We start from the raw sequence: 17,478 nt of genomic DNA, 5'->3' as shown, positions 1-17,478 counted from the left end.
TAAAAATTATACTGTCTCATCAATTGTGACGCAAATAATTATCTGTCATTCCCTGAACAGCTTTAGATCGCCCTGCAAAAGATGTATAATGTCGCGTAAACTCAATAACTTTTCTCATACACTAGCTCCGGCACAGCGTAGGTACGGAAGCATGTACACAGACTTTTAATTACTACTCCCGTTGACCATGGTTTAGCTATTAAGCTTATAAAAATTTATGCAAGAAAGCGTATTCCGTTTATAACGATGGCGTGATTCTCAGACATAAAAAAGTACTGAATGGCTTTATTCGAACACTAAAAAAACTATATAAGTTTTTCACGTTGTTCTGCATGATCACAGCTAGAGGCTCGCTACCGTCGTAATGAATTCGCGATTTGGCCTCTTCTATTAGGTGAATCGCGTTCAACTGCTAGGCAAGCTCAGTATATTGTTTAAATTAGCCAGAAGCGTATTGCTTACCTGAGGTGCCTAGAGTACGTTTCCCTATAGGTTGCTCAAGCAGTGCTCAAGCTCTAAGCAACTGTAGTTGGAGCCATGCTTTGCCACGACCAAGATCATACATGTCATTGGCCTCGGTACAGAATGGCCGGAGTTGCCGTTGCGCCAGTGGGGTTTAAATAACGCGATAATCGCAATGACTTCATCGTACTATCGTGCGTGATACAAGACTACGCGCAGATCACCACGTGATATGTGGTGATATGTTGATCACCAAGGGCTGCGCCCTGCGCAGTTCTTCAAGTCACTGGGTTCGCTACTTGCTGGAGCACTGAATTCAAGTGCCGCCAACCAAAATGAGAATCCTCATTATAACATAAATAATTTTTCATCTATTGAGCATTTTGTAGCATATGAACTATCGCGCAGATGTAATAGAATCTATGAAAGCGCAGTGGTGTAAAATTCGGCGTAAAACCAAATTATTTGGCACTGAAACTTCAGACCGTTGATTCCTGCTGGTCTTCACTTTGGGAAGGTAATAGTGTCTTCGTTGTTTGTGGTTCGTCTTTTGTATCTTCTGTGTTCTGCAAGTAGAACCATAGCTTTATTGAAAGTCCGGCGAGTTATACGGGGATTTGGGCGAACATCCCTGCCTAAATGTATGTTGACAATAAGAATTCGATAATACACCAAGCACATATTTAACGGAACTGGCCCTGATTAGAGTGAAAACACTAGTGAAAATAGAAAAAAAAACCAAAGTTTTCAATATCTATAAATGAGGATGGGGGAGGGGTACAGGGGCTCAAGGTTTCCTGACGTGAATCACAGACACCACGTGACAACCTCTGAAAAATAAGTGGAATATTGATTCGAAACAAAGTCAATCCAGTCCAGTGAGAGAAAATATGCCAAAATTATGATTAACGTTATTACAACAGCGGGGAGCGAAATCCTGAGCGCCTTTCTGTTTGGTGGTCACAACTTTCTCACTAGCATTGTTTCGAAATCTAACAAGCAAGACATCACTCCCATTAAGCTTGGATTGGGCTTCCGATACTCCCACCGAGGGAACTTGTGGAAGCAATGTCGCAATCGGCCTTTTTAATTTTTAAGGGCTGCCCTCCATCGCAGGCCGCTGAAAACGCTTTAGAAGGGAGCCGGCGTTGTCGGTTGGTAATTTTTGCTCCTGCCGCATTGTTGATTGGGCGTTGGTTGGGCGTTTCCGAGACCGCGAATAGCTCTTATTTGCCTTTGCAGGACACTATAATGTTTACTAGAACCTCTGTAGCACTCACCCACTACTGGGTGAAAAGGTCTGAGTGAGCCTTTGTCGTCACAGAAGGGCGGATGAAATTGCGGTCACGCTAGGGCAACACGCCGACATCCGTCTGCCGGCACGGCGGCCGTGGAATGTTTAATCGCTTATTTCTGCACTTGCAGCTAACTCAACTATACAGTTACTCAGTCTCCTGACATTTCGCATACTCGATGCAAGAGGATTAGAGGGCAGTTTGCCGCGTGGGAAAGCCGATTTACTAAAGTGATGCATTTATTTACATCGGCGTGCACGACCGCTGCAGGTCGTTTGCTCCAAATTATGTGAAAACCGGGCATCGCTGATATGACCTAACGTAAAAACATTGCAGAACATCTATGTCTGCGAATATGAGCCGCATTGTTGCACCGACAACGAGCTTGGACAACGGCGACCAAACAATAAAGCCATAGAATGGTCTGTTATTCCTTGTTCTCGCTTCTCTATCACTTCACCACACATACCCTGCGCCTGACACAAAGTACTGCTGGACAGAACTCTGTACACATAAGTTCTAGTTTATAGGGCGTGTAGGTCTCTCGCGAGAACCCAGATGCCAGCGCTGAGATTGTTCCCAGCTCAGCGAAGCCATTGTTTACGCTGCTGTACCAAATCCTTTGTCGTTTCTTTCCCTTTTGACGTAGAGGTAAACAGTTCATCCCGGAATTAAGAAATGCCTTTGGATAACAAAGCATACAGTCCCGCCCGTCTACGTTGTTGCAGTTTAGACAGGGGATGCGCCATAGCGAAACGAATGACAGCCTTCGAGAACGGTCCCGCGCCGATGTTAGCACAGCACTGCATTGACGCTTTCTGCTTATTGTGTTCGCTCTACAAGAAACGAAAAAAAGGTCAATTTTGCAGTTAGTGCAATTTTATTTGCAATAACTGCTTAGTGCTCAGGTCCTCCGTTAGTGCGTGCACGACCTCGATGACTCCGCTAGGCCTAACCTTCGCTGAACAGAATCAACATCGGCTCAAACTTATTGTGCAGGGTGTGTGAGGCCTGCATTTTGTGTAGTTCCACTAAGAAAGCATGTTTACCATAATTTTAAAAACGATCAAGTGTAATACAACCGAACGCGCTGCGGCTATCGCGTGGTCAGCTCGTTCAGGGGCGGATTGCGCAGGTAGCGATTGAATGATGTTCGGCAGGCTGATGCTGCTGGCGCCACCGGCATAAGAGCCGCTAACAATGCGACTCTTGGTCAACCGTTGCGTCGTCGGTTTATTATGATGAAATGGCCTTTCTGCGACAGTGTCTACTGAATATTTGTCCAATCGTTGGCGTGGGCGTATTGTCGGTGTCATATTGGCAAGTCCTGCCGGCTTCTTAGTACGTAAAGTCAGCTGTACGCTGCCACCGCCAGCTACAGGGCCGAAGCAGCAAGAATACATCGTCAGCAATGTGATATTGATTGAAGGGTTGCAGGTGTGACCAAGAGGCTTTTAAATCTATTCACTTGTGATCAATCAAAGGCGGCTACTACGTCGTTCGCGGTCTAGTCCATACGGAGACCACGCCGCTTACAGTTTTAGGCGTGGAGCGTGTGCGAATCCTCGTGTCCCATGACGTTCGCACGCGCTGCAAACGTCGCGTCCCGCTCAAGCGCCTGCAGGTTTGCGAGCAGGGTGAAGCCTCTCTTTCGTGAGTGGCGTACGCCAATCGTAAGCGCTATCAGCGCCACTGGTCGTGTCACGTGAGTGAGTGAGTGAGTGAGTGAGTGAGTGAGTACAACGTTATTAGGGTCCAGTGCAGACGCAGAGGTAGCCCCGCGCCACCCGGCTGCTCAAAAGTGGGGGCCGGCAGGTCTAGCCTACCGGCCCTGTTGTGGGTGCGCTGGACGGCCAGGATTTGGTCTTGAAGGTTTGTGCTTTGCAGAAGCGCATACCACTCGGTCTTGCTGTAAGTCGGGCCGAGCGAACCGCACTCCCTGAGCATATGTGCTAACGGAGCGGCCTGCCCGCAAGCTGTGCAGGCGGAGCCAGGGAACTTGTGCGGATAGATTTCATTGAAATATGCTAATGACGGATACGAATGGGTTTGGAGTAAGCGCAGTAAGACTTCCTGTACTCTGTTCAGTTTTGAGTGTGGGGTTGGGAAAACCCTCGTCGCCATGCAGTAATATTTGGTAATTTTGTTATGTGCAGTTGCAGTATCTTTATGTCCTGCGTCGTCGTCGGCGCTGTAGCCGCGCCCATCTCTAGACCAGCGCGGTCGGTGAGCGCGCGCGCTGCTGCGTGGGTCGACTCGTTGGGGTTCAGGGCGACGCCCTTTACCAACGCCATTTACCAAAATGGTGTGAGGGATGATCCCATCGCTGGTGTTCAAGATCCTGGCCGATTGTTTTGATATGCGGCCCTTTTGAAAGGCTCTAACTGCCGCCCTTTGAGTCGCTGTACACCTCTCCACACCAACCATCTAGCAGAGCGAGTGTGTTGGCCACTTGTTCGGCCACCTGCGGGTTTGCTGTGCGTACTGTGTCGCAGTTCGTAGTCGAGCCAGTCTGGTCGACGATCACCGCCGTGAACTTATTGCCGTCTCGATAAACTGCAGCATCGACGAAGCTTGCAATTGTACTAGCCATTCCCAGTTACTTGAGTAGTGCCGTCGCTCTCGCCCGACGCCGTCCCTCGTTGTGCACGGGGTGAACGTTGCGCGGTATGGGAGCAACGGTGACGTTTTTTTGTACGTTTTTGGATATGCATCGGGTTGAACCCCAATTGGGCAGATATGTGTCGACCGGTCGTCGTGGTGGACAATCTGGCAAGCTGAGAGCGTTCCTGTGCTTCCGCTATCTCGGCCGCAGAGTTGTGCACACCAAGCTTGAGTAGATTCTCGGGTGTGTGCGTACGGGAAGCCCCAACGCTTTCTTGACAATCTTCCTGAGAATAAGGTCGAGCTTGTCCCATTCCCACCTGAGCCAATTGTGCATGGCGACAGTGTAGGCAAAGTGACAGAGCACAAAGGCATTGATGAGTGTTAGCAAATCTTCCTCCCTAAGGCCCCGGTGTCTCCCGGAGATCCTTTTGACGAGCCGAAAAGCGTTGTCTTTCTTGGCGACTATCTTTCGCAGAGCGGTGCCGTTGCCACCCTTTGCATCGATAAACATGGCCAGGACCCTGATGGTGTCTACTCTCGGGATTGATCTCTGTTTCTCTCTGGCGTAAAGATGTGTGTCAGTTTCTTCCACGGGTTTCCGTCCCTTGGGTCGGGAGCCCCATTCCTTCTGCTCCGACTTGGTGGATGAGCATCTCAGTCCCGTTGGGCGAAAGTACGATTGCATCTCAGCGATTGCCTCCTGCATGGAATATTGTACCCGGCCTTCGCTGCCTCCAACGCACCAGAGCGTGATGTCGTCGGCGTAGATGGTATGCTTGATGCCGTCTATGCTGGCCAGTCTCTTGGACAGTCCAATCATGCAAAGATTAAAAAGCACCAGAGAAATGAAAGATCCCTGGGGCGTACCTCGATGTAATAGCGGTACTGTATTCAAAGAAGAAGTTCCCAAAGCGCTGCCTAGCTCATCTCCCAGACTGGAATGATCTGATGTAGTCCTATAGGCTGAGTCCAAGATTGAGGTTCGCCACCGTCTCCAGGATAAATTCGTGCTTGATGTTGTCGAAAGCCTTCTCCATGTCTAAGCCAAGAATGTTCTTGGTATCCCTGGAGTACCCATCGATGACTTGGTGCTTAATGAGCCTCATTGTGTCCTGCGTTGAAGGCCGGCCCGAAAACCGATCATGTTAGGTGTATAAATGTCGTTTCCCTTCAGGTAGTCGTTAAGTTTGTTGAGGATTGCGAGATCTGCCACCTTACCCACACAGGACGTGAGGGATATGGGGTGAAGGTGCTCGATCTAGGCGAGTTCCCTGACTTGGGGATCAACATGGTGTCGGCTACCTTCCATACCTCCGGACTTCACCCGTTTACCATGCTTCGTTGAAGCAACTGGTTAGTCTTTCTATGGACGCGTCGTGGAGGTTTCTGAGGGTCCTGTTGGTGATTCCGTCCAGGCCCTAGAGCCGACTTACGATTGAGAGGTTGAACGACTCGCCAAATTTCGGCCTCCGAAAAGTCTACGTCTAGTTCTGCTAGAGGGGGGTCGCCTGTATTCTGGGAACACGTCGTCTTCGCCCTCATGTTCGACAGGAAGGTGGTTGGATATTATCGAGCAACAAGCCTCTCTATCGCCTGCCTATTAGTGGCCTCATGTAGGGCACGGGCTAGGATGTGTCTCTGGTTGGACTTAGTGCTGTGCTCGTCCAAGAGGTGCTTCAGAAAGTTCCAGGATTTGCTGTTTCTGATTTGTCCGTCGACGGAGTCACAGGGCTCGTCCTATTGCTGCTTGCACAATGTGTTGAAATGTCCCCCTATTTCCTTGTTCAACGTTTATATCTTCTGCCGCAGCCCACGATTATGCTTCTGCTCCTGCCATCTCCGGAATAGGGCTTCCTTGGCTTCCATCAGGTGGGCAAGTCTGCTGTCCATCTTCTCCACGTTTAGGTCCGATTTCACCTTTTTGGTAGCAGCGATGGTATCTTTTCGCATGCCCTCGCACCATTCCTCTAGGTTGTCGGCAGCATCGGCTCTTGTACTACGCATGTGGTGAAAGAGATCCCAGTCAATCACCGTGAACTCACGGATCCTGCTGCGATCCTCCATTATTGAGGTCTACAATACGTAGTACGGTCGCTGCCAAACTCCATGGCGGTGTTGATCCATGTAGTCCTTTCGACATTCCTGATGAAAGCGAGGTCTGACGTCGTGTCTCTGGTCACCGAATTTCCCATCTGCGCAGGAAAAACTTTATCGGTGATTAGGATTAGGTCTAGTTCATTGGCGTCTTGCCAGAGGTCCCGACCCTTGCTTGACTCGTACACGTATTCCCATAAGTCATGCGGGGTATTGAAGTCTTCGACTATGACGAGTGGGCGGGGGCCTGCTAGTTTCACTGCCTTCTCGAGCAGCGTTTTGAACTGCTGGTGCCTGTGCTTGGGATTACTGTAAACGTTCAGCACTAAGACACTGTTTTTGCGTTGTTTGGGCCGCGGTGCGTGACGCAGTATCTCCATCATCACGTGTTCGACCTTGCATGCAGCTCGTCAGCGGAAAGCGGCGAGTGCGGAAAGCTCCGCCGCCGCTCCTGCTTTCCCGCACGTAGTCAGTCAATTACGTTTGGCCGTGGCAGTCGCCACGGCCGCCGTACCCGAGCTGGTATGCTGGAAGCCCCTCTTTGCCTTGCGTATTATTGTCTTCGAGGGAACCCTCAGTGATAGCTGGCCTATCCGAAATGCTGGTTGAAGGTGTACTAAATAATTTACTAGTGTACACGTGCTTGGTGTCCTTTCTTTTCTCAAGCTTGTACCAGACCGCGGTTAATTGGCAGGTGGGCGCTAGCCGCGCGGCTTGGTTTATCGAGAGGTAGCGCCGTCGGCACCCCCTGATCCCTAAAGTGGCAGCCGCACACTGCGGACGCTTTTGGCATCACACCGACGTGGATCTATTGGGAGCGTTACAACGCGATATATGGCACGAGCTTTTGCAACAGTGCACGCATGCGCGCTCCCGATACGCTTGAGCACTTTTGTGGTTTCCGAGATCATTCAGCCGCGCAGGACCCTTCCAAAACCATACGCGACTATTCCGATAAAGCAAGTCGCATGCACCGCACCATCACAAATACAAATTAAACCCAGCAACTCGTGATGTGCGTAACATTAGAGTCACTGTAGTCAACGTGGTTGACTCACGTGCAGTTACTAGTGCGGGCCGGGTCTCTTTTACGTCTAGTGTAGTGGGGAAGAGAGTCCTGAACAACTCAGAGATGATCACGAAGTGCGGCAGCCCGGAGAGCGTGAGACAGCGACTGACGCTCTTGGGCCAAGGCTGTCTTCGTAGCCCTAGCTGTTTGTAAATAAACGCCCTTATAGTTTGGTGGAGGTGCTGAGTATTCTCCCTGTCTCCCAACCTGGAACTACGAAGCCATACCTTACTTCCAGTGTCAGCGATGGCGGAAGAAATCACCACCCGAGGCCCCTCTCAGACCCAACCAACCGTCTGTCCCGTCGTGCAGAGTAAGCGTCGCCCACGGATGTTCAGCGGGACTGACGACCAAGACGACGAGGACTGGCTGGCAACCTACCAGAGGGTGGGCATAGTCAACAAATGGGAGGATGCGACTAGGCTGACCAATGTAATCTTTTACATGACCGGCGTCGCCAGTGTCTGGTTCCGAAATCACGAAGCGGAGATTAATAGCTGGCCGTCGTTCAAGGCCACGTTTTCGGAAATCTATTGTCGCCACAGGGGGTTTATTTACAAACGGCTAGGGCTAGGCAACAGCCTTGGCCCAAGAGCATCGGTCGCTGTCTCGCATTCTCCGGGCTACCGGACTTCGTCGTCCTCTCCCAGTGGTTCCGGACTCTCTCCCCCACTACAATAGAGTGCATGGCATGCGCGCACATGTACTTTGCTCTACCTCCCGACTTTTCCGATACTGCGCCATGACGCATGCAAACTCAGTCATAGCAACATGGTCATCAAGATTGAGCAATGGCTGTAAACATTTCATTGTCTTTCTGGTCGTTTATTCATGATTTCACTTCCCATGGAATTATACGTGCTCTAACCGACTGCGCTGCTGGTTCTGTTCCCAATGGTATTGCATAACGAACTGGGCTTTCGATGATACTAGGCGCACTTGCGAAGCTGATCTTTAAAACCTATAAAAAGAAAAGCTATCCAACAAAAACACTCAAGGTTTACAAAGCTAAAAGTATTTGCATGGTGCGGCGAATCAAAGTCACTCTTTGGTCATCATACCGTATTGGTGGAGCAGCGCACTGACAAGGACAAAGTGGAGAGACACAAGAATTCACGACACTCGTTGCACGTGCAACTATTTTATTTTAGAACGAACACTTCATCTGTATATACCCGTGCAGCCTCCAACGTCAATGATGTGCAAGGTCAGATTAAGAGCACTTTTACAAAACATATGCGCGCACACTCGGGCGTCAAAAATATGCCACATATCTTACACGCTGTGCAATCCTATTCTAATCATTGTACCCCTAACACATTCATTTTTACAAATTTAATCCAGCGACTTCCCAAAAAGGCGACCTCACTATGGCTCAGAGATACAGATGGTTGACTTATACAGCCGTCTTTTCTCTTGTAAATGTGAAAGGCTTCCACTAATTCCCTGGTCAGCTGATCCTTATGGTGCGAAAGAATTGTAGTGTCATTGTACAACGGTGAGCACCCATGCTGTGCACAATGTCCTTTAATGTGGGAACGAATGTTGCCCTTCATTCACCTATTGTGTTCCATAAGTCGTGTGTTCACACACCGTCTCGTTTGGCCGATATACACTTTTCCACAAGATATGGGTAAACAATACACAACGGACGATCTGCACTTGACAAATTCCTTTGTATGATTAATCGTGCACCTATATCTATTTCCTTTTACATTTGTTGAAACTTTACGATCCAGTCCGGCAAAAATTTACCTAGTTTGTTAGGAGCTGCAAAAATTACTTGTAGACCATACCTACTACCTACGTTTTTTAGGTTATGCGCAATCTTGTGCGCATAAGGGATTGACACAACTTTTCTGCTTTCATTCACTTTTCTACTGAGCAGGCCAGAGCAAGTTACAGCTCAGGCCGACCTCTCTGCCTTTCTGTAAATAAATTTATCTCTCTCTCTCTCTCCTTCTGAAAGTCATTGCGCACATAACGAGTCAACTTATAGGCTGATCTACAAAGCACTGACGGCAGGTTATGAAAAACATGCGCTTTGTAGATCAGCCTATAAGTTGACTCGTTATGGACGCAATGGCTTTTAGAAGGAGCCCAGTAGAAAAGTGAATGAAAGCAGAAAAGTTGTGTCAATTCCTTATGCGCACAAGATTGCGCATAACCTAAAAAACGTAGTTAGTAGGTATGGTCTACAAGTAGCCTTTTTAAGCTCCTAATAAACTAGGTAAACTTGGTGCCGGACTGGATCGTAAAGTTTCAACAAATGTAAAGGAAAATAGATATAGGTGCACGATTAATCATGCAAAGGAATTTGTCAAGTGCAGATCGTCCGTTCTGTATTGTTTACCCATATCTTGTGGAAAAGTGTATATCGGCCAAAGGGGACCGTGTGTGAACACACGACTTATGGAACAAAATAGGTCAATGAAGGGCAACATTCATTCCCACATTAAAGGACATTGTGCACAGCATGGGTGCTCACCGTTGTACAATGACACTACAATTCTTTCGCACCATAAGGATCAGCTGACCAGGGAATTAGTGGAAGCCTTTCACATTTACAAGAGAAAAGACGGCTGTATAAGTCAACCATCTGTATCTCTGAGCCATAGTGAGGTCGCCTTTTTTGGGAAGTCGCTGGATTAAATTTGTAAAAATGAATGTGTTAGGGGTACAATGATTAGAATAGGATTGCACAGCGTGTAAGATATGTGGCATATGTTTGACGCCCGAGTGTGCGCGCATATAGTTTGTAAAAGTGCTGTTAATCTGACCTCGCACATCGTTGACGTTGGAGGGTGCACGGGTATATACAGATGAAGTATTCGTTCTAAAATAAAATAGTTCCGCGTGCAACGAGTGTCGTGTATTCTTGTGTCTCTCCACTTTGTCCTTGTCAGTGCGCTGCTCCACCAATACGGTATGATGATTAATCACCAACTAGCCGAACTTTCCACATTACTCACTCTTTGGTTATGAGGAATGAGGAAGGGATGAGTAAGTTTAAGTGGATTATTCGCTCTAGAACAAAGTGTTTATTGATGGCTATGAATCTTTTTCATAAAGTTACTGTGCGTGATGGACTTCAGAAAACAAACTGCATCTCTTTCTTTCCGCTTTCTTTTAAACCCTCTTGAGACCCGAAAATGCTTACCGACATATTCGATTTCTAAGTCAATTCTCATCAGCGGCAGGTTTATTACGAATGTGAACAAACAGCATTTTAATTTTGCGAGAACAGTTAGATGGGGGAGGCAGCGTCCTCACGTACGAGGGCAAATGAATTGTTTCCTCATGCTTACTATGTTAAAATATGCGCTTTAAAGCTGAAACCGAGAGAGAAGTCATGCGGCGAGTTTGCCGTCTTGATGCTGCTTCCTGAATTTTCCTGGAAACTCATGGTACTTGAAACATGTAAATTTTGGTTTTCACACCTCTGGCGGCAGAAACGGTCTAGATCAAATTATTGTCAATTTTCTCGAACGCTGACGGTAAGAATAGTTCTAAACGCCTTGCCCACAGTTCGGTAGAAATATGTGGAAGAAATTATTTATGTAATTACTGGCGACTTATAATGGAAAATGATTGAAAGGGGGGCAATTTCTGATGTATTGTGGAAAGGTTCTCAGGAGGTTGTGATAATCCTGTTCGAAATTATGGACTGAAACGTCGTATCTAATTAGATATAGGTAGAAAGCAAAGTAGAGCGTGTGCTGTTTTACTGAACTTACTTGATTTTCAGGTTTAGAATTCGCTCTACGCTGAGCAGCCTCTGAAAGTCTCTAGAGTACCTATCAGCATCGTACAACAAAAAACACTTTTGTCACTATACTATTGATACAGGCTCAGGGCGTGTTCCCGTAATCGACAGCAGTAAATATGTAGAAAATAATGAAAACAGCACAAGGGAAATGCGTAAAAAGCTCCTTTCGTGGTATCTCAACATTGACCTTTTCCCGCACTGTAAATGATGCCGCAATAAGTGTTTATTAGTACCTCACAGCTTATCCTGAGTAGAAGGAAAATATTTACCATCATTGAGAAGCTTTCATCGGGTTCCATAACTCCCATCCTACGCCAGAACCGAACGCACCACCTGTTCAAGTGGGAGACTTCTGCATGACGTTTCCTGTGCTCACCTGTGAGAGAAATATAGCGACACCCCATATCGCTTGTAGCGGTCATTCTGAGACTTTCTTGCTTCGGCTACATGCGACACACACTTTCTCCCCTACGGCCAATTTTGCTATAACACTGGTTTCCCAAGATCGGCCAATCATGTCTGCGTGACGATGTTGGTGCGACTATGATGGAATGCAGAAGAAACAGACACTAAGGGAACCGAAGGTGCTGTGACGATAGTGGCATGGCGACAATTAGAAGATTGTTCTAAAATGACGTTGGTGACGACGACAACGTCACTATGATAATGAGATGACGACAATGGCAAGGCGACCACAGTTTCACGACGACTGTTTCACGACGATGGCGTGACGAGAACGGTATGACGACCATCGGATGAAGCAGGAATAGCGACGGTGTAATGACTACGGCGGCATGAGGACGACGGTTTGACAACGAATGCATGACCATGACTGTTCGAAGAGGACGCAATGACAGCGGTGGCATAATTGAATGACAAGAGCATGAGTACGATAAAATTACAAGGAACTGAAGATGTCGGTGAAACGACGAAGCTGGTATTACGATGATGATGTGATGACACTGGGAAGACGTTTGTGAAGTGATCACATTGGGAAGACGATAGAGTAAAGACGACCGCATGAGGACAATGGTATGATGAAACTTTGTGACTACGGTGACGGGAAGACGACGGCATGGAGAGAGCCGGTTGACGAAATTAGAATGAAGATGATGGAGCGACCATGATGGCATCTACGGTATGACAAAAAAAGAGAGAAAGAGAAACGGCGTGGGAAAGGCAGGGAGGTTAATCCGAAAAGATTCTGGTTTGCTACTCTGCACTGGGGAAAGGGGAAATAAAAGGTGGAAAGAATAGGGGAGAGAAAAAGCAGCACGAAAAAAATACAAGGAATAAAAAAAATAGAGGAGGTTCGAAACGTATGTCAGTATGTCTGTCAGAAAGTCCACTCGATCGCAAAAGCTTCAACAGTGCCTTGACTGACTTGTGCGACGACTGTACAGGCCGGTGTTCCAGGACTGTCTGCTCTGAAAGCGGCCGGCCGTCAAGATGCGCCAGCACAGTCGCGAGTGCCTGCCTATGTGTGCTGTATCGGGAACAATGACAAAGCACGCGTTCAATAGTTTCATCGTCGCGGCAGTGGCCACACGCAGCACTATCTTCGACTTCGTAAATGCGATACCAAGCGACAATCAGGCAAAGTACCGGTGTTTTGGGTCGGGATAGTCCAGGTGAAGGTCTAAGTCGAAGACAGGGGTCCAGTCGATGCAGACGCGTGTGCTGCAAACTAGGTGTGTTCCACAACGATTGTATGGCATCATTTGCAAGTACTCGAAGTTTCGCTGCTGTATCTGTTCTTGACAGCGGGATTGGTTCGTTCGCGCCATCTTCATGATCATATCGAGCAGCTTCATCGGCATTTTCGTGGCCCATTATGCCACAGTGGCTAGGGAGCCACTGAAAGGTGACGTAGTGTCCTTGCTCGACGAGGCGATGAAGGCGCTCTCGGATTTCGTAGGGTCCACTGGCGTATAAGGCGGAAAGCAAGCAATGTAGAGCTGCTTTGGACTCACTGAAAACACTCCATTTGTTAGGTGGTTACTCACGAATTATGCGAAGTGCGCTACGAAGAGCAGCAATCTCCGCGGCTGTCGATGTCGTCTTTTGTGATGTCTTGATCTTCAAGGTGGAGACTTTCGCAGAAAAAAACACTCATCCTGCAGAACTGTCCATGGTAGTTGAACCATCAGTGTATATATGGGTATGGTGACTGTATGTTTCTTACAGCTAGATCAGCGAAAGTTGTTCGAGAGCTGGTGATGAGAGTTCGGCCTTCTTTCGAATTTCTGACACTGTCAGTCGAACTTGTGACTGAGCCAAGCACCAAGGAGGAAACAAAACTCTCGCTGCAGCTGTGTAATCTGATGAAAGGTATATACGATAAGGCAGTATCGACTGACAAATAGAGGCGCGTGGTCGGTCTTCTGGCAGTGAGGCTAGATAGTGGGAAGGGGCGCGAGCAAGGTGCCTGACGTGAGCTCTGAGCGCTTCCATAATAATGTGAATATTGGCTGGGTAGTCATGCACAATTCCAATGGTTTCTGATGTTGAGTTACATCGTGGCAACCCTAGACCTAAGTGCCTGTGCCTGCGCACTTTCGATTGTACGGATGTTAGTTCTACAGGTATTGGTCAGCACTGCCAAGTTGTACCTCAGATACCCGAGAAACAGCGTCCTGTAGAGTTGCATCATCGCGTGTACTGATGTACCCCAGGAATCACCAAAAAACTTGAAGAGGTGAGAGATGGCTGTCAGGCGCTTCTTTAGGTAGGTGACATGGGGACTCCAACAGAGGTCACGATTGATGATTACCCCTAAGAACCTGTGCGTGCTGACGTAAGATATATTTTGTCCATCGATGGATATGGCGTATGATGTCATTGGTTTCCAGCTAAATGCGACCAATGGACATTTTTATGGGGAAATCTTGAAGCCTTGTTCTCTCAGGTATGTCGTTATCTACGTCACACGTTTTTGGAGCCTTGCACGTACTTTAGGACGCGTCACGCCAGATGCCCAGACGCATATGCCATCCGCATAAATTGACAACTTCACCGTATTGGGTAGGAATTCTACGAAAGCAATGAGGACACAAGGTTGAAGAGTGTTGGGCTCAACACACCACCCCGTGATAATCTACGGTGTGTATAGTGTTGAGAACTTGGGCCGTCTTCGGTATTTACAAATAGATACTGCGTATGTAAATAATTGCGTGTCCAACGATAAAGCCGACCGCCGAGGCCAACCATTTCTAGACCCTCTAATATAGCCTCATGAAGAACATTGTCATATGCTCCTTTGATGTCGAGGGACATGGCGACAGATAATCGCTTACACGCCTTATGAATGTTGAACGTAAGTAGCCAAATTGATTACGTTGTCAATGAAACATCGGTGACGTCGAAAGTCAGCCATTGTGTCTGGGTGAACTTCATAGCGTTCCAGGTACCATTCAAGTCTGGAGAGGATCATTCGTTCTATCACCTTCCCAATGCAACTAGCCAGCGCGATTGGGCGGTATGAAGTAATCTCTAGAGGAGGCTTGCCAGGTTTGAGGAGCGGTACCAGGCGGCTGGTCTTCCATTCTTGAGGAACGTTTCCATTCTCCCAGGACTCATTGAAGATGTTCAGCACGGCACTTCCCGCTAGTTCACCGAGGTGGCACAAGGTGCGGTAAGAAATACCATCTGGTCCAGGTGACGACGACCGATTACATAGGGCAAGTGCCGCGACGAGCTCTTGAGTGGTGAACGGCAGATCCAGGCGTGAGTCCCTTGTGCCCGGAACTAAATAAAAGTTAAGGGAACTTGAGCCCGTTGAATGACCTGCAATCATGGCACAGACATCGTCCGCTACGTCGAGGTCTTGTCGGCGTTGGAAAAATGCTAGTGGCTTGAATGGAAAGCGTTGTTCCGGAACAGAACGTAGGCCTCTCGAATTTCTCCTTATTTGAGATAGTGGTTTGCACGGGTCAAGGGACTCACAATACTTTGTCCATCGCTCAGATTCCGGTTTATCTATGCCGCATTGTATCTTCTTTTGAGCGCGCCGGGCTTCCCTTAGATCGTGAGTGGACTTCGTGCGTTGGTATCTTCGTTCGGCGCGATGACGAATCGCATGAAGTCGCTCCATCTCCAGGTCAAATTGCGAGTACTTCGATGAGCACATAATGGTGCACATAGCGGTCTGCGCCGCTTCTTTAATGGTGTGCTGCAGTCCAGATAGGAGACCTTTCTGGCAAGCGTCCTCCAGTATGTTTTTAAACACAGTCCAATGAATTCCTCGTGTTGTGTTAGGCGGGTGAGTGTTAGACATCCCGTTCATCTAGAGTTAAGTGGGGATGTGATCAGTGCCATGTGTTTCAATGTCCAAAAACCACTTAACAAGCGTGGCAAAGCGGTGTGATGCAAAGATCAAGTCCAGGCAGCTGCTGTACACTGTGCCCCGTAGAAACGTAGGACTAGCGTCCTTCAGCAGCAAGAGGTCATGATTGGAGAAAAATAAAGCGAGTCTTGGTCCGGTTGCGTTGGCTTTTGAACTTCCCCAAATGGTGTGACGGGCGTTAAAGTACCTGGTGATACTCCAAGGACCAGGATACGCATTTATTATGTCTTCTAGTCTTTTGGTGTTAAACGGGCTTGATGGAGATAGGTATGGGCCTACAAGTATAAAGGTGAGCTTTCTATTTTTGACAGTTAAGCAGACAATGATTGTCCTCATGAGGTTGCACAGGCTGGACGACGTACGTAAGCTCACGGCGAATAAAGACGACTACCTTGCTATATCCGTTGTTAATTGAGGTTGTAATTGACTCATAGCGGGATAGTCTCATAGGGTGTGTAAAATTTGGTTCGCAGATAACGATGATTAGAAATCGGTTACCATGTACAAACTGGCGAAAGTCAGCAATGCGAGATCTTAGACCTTTGGCGTTCCACTGAATAATCGATGCTTCTCTGATTGCCTTACGAAATGACTGGTGGTTGTCAGCCATGGTTCACTGGAGGGTTGCTAGGACTGGACAAAGCGAGTCCAGCACTTGTAGTCCCCTTCGAGCGGATGGAGTTTCGATGCTGGTCAGCATTACTCTGATGACATCAATTATCGACTGCAACATCGGAATGATTTGGCGGTCTACTGTTGGCGCAGTATCAACTGAAGGTTGCTTCGATGGAGGTATCGAACGTGTAGGCTCCTTGGAAGGCTGGGTGCTCGGAAGCGCTGGCCAGTCTTTTACAAGGGAAGGATCTTCCGTTGGAGGCCTCCTTGTGATCTAGGGTTTGCTTGTACTTGAACCTGATCTCCTTTGCACAATCTGTGCATGAACTGCACCTTACATTGTACGTTTCCGTCGATGACGATGTCGACGCCGGATCGTTTCAGAAGCTTCACTGTGAGATGAGCTGTCCTTAACCATCTGTTTCAGGATAGCAAATTATTTTTTGATCCATGGGCAGTCTTTAGATGTGGCTTCATGAGAACTGTTACAGTTGCCGCATGTAATATTTCTTGCGCGACGGACGTCTCCAGTGTGTGACTCCGCGAACCGAGGGCACACTGTAGATTTTGCACAGGCGCCCTTGACATGTCCAATCCTGAAGCACTTAGGGCATTGAAGCGGCTTAGGGACAAACGGACGAGCGACATGTCGGAAGTGACCGACCTTGGCATGCGAGGGGATAGAGTCGCCCTTGAAAACTATCTTCACGCAGCGGCTGTTTCCGAGGCGGCATACGCGCGTTATGACTACTCCTTCATACGCCGGTTTAATCAGAATGGGCAGGTCTGAGTTCGTAATTGCCAGGTCAATGTTGTAAATTACGCCGGCAGTGCGGGTTTCTTCCATTGGTATAACTGGTATCACTTTGATGTTTCCCAATTATGTTATCTGTCGGAGCTTATCCAGTGCATTTCCGCGGGTCGTGTCGACAGCCAAGACATTCGTTTGCGTGTTTAGCCGGACCTCCTTAATTTCTTTTGGCGCCATTCCCTCAAATAAAACAGAGAGAGCTTGCCTGTTTAATCCTCGAAGGCTGATAGAATAATCCACAGGTATGAAAAGGATGGTGTGCGGTCAGCGTTCAGGTTTTGCATGCGCGGTTGATGTACTTTAGGGTGATGACGTCTTGATGAGTCTCTTTTTTGCCTTTCGGCTACTCACCGACACAAAGCTGTCGTCCGATGAGTCGTCGCCTGTGACTGAATAAATCTCAATGTCTTC

The 17,478-nt window shown here is 48.0% G+C and overlaps 1 protein-coding gene across 1 annotated transcript in view; it reads right to left on the bottom strand.

The window, feature by feature from the left end:
• Positions 1 to 810: 810 nt before the first annotated feature.
• Positions 811 to 17,478, bottom strand: part of LOC119452497 (sodium-coupled monocarboxylate transporter 2-like) — an 84,933-nt gene continuing 68,265 nt past the window's right edge. Inside the window, exons 14-15 of the mRNA XM_037714610.2 lie at positions 11,566 to 11,672; positions 811 to 1,028 (exon numbers count right to left, since the gene is read on the bottom strand). Coding sequence (XP_037570538.2) covers positions 942 to 1,028; positions 11,566 to 11,672 — 194 coding nt within the window. The 3' untranslated portion in view covers positions 811 to 941. The remainder of the gene's footprint in view (positions 1,029 to 11,565; positions 11,673 to 17,478) is intronic.

This window comes from Dermacentor silvarum, chromosome 5 (assembly GCF_013339745.2).
Source record: "Dermacentor silvarum isolate Dsil-2018 chromosome 5, BIME_Dsil_1.4, whole genome shotgun sequence".
Taxonomy (NCBI): Eukaryota; Metazoa; Arthropoda; class Arachnida; order Ixodida; family Ixodidae; genus Dermacentor; species Dermacentor silvarum.
This window is presented reverse-complemented; position numbering and strand designations above follow the sequence as displayed.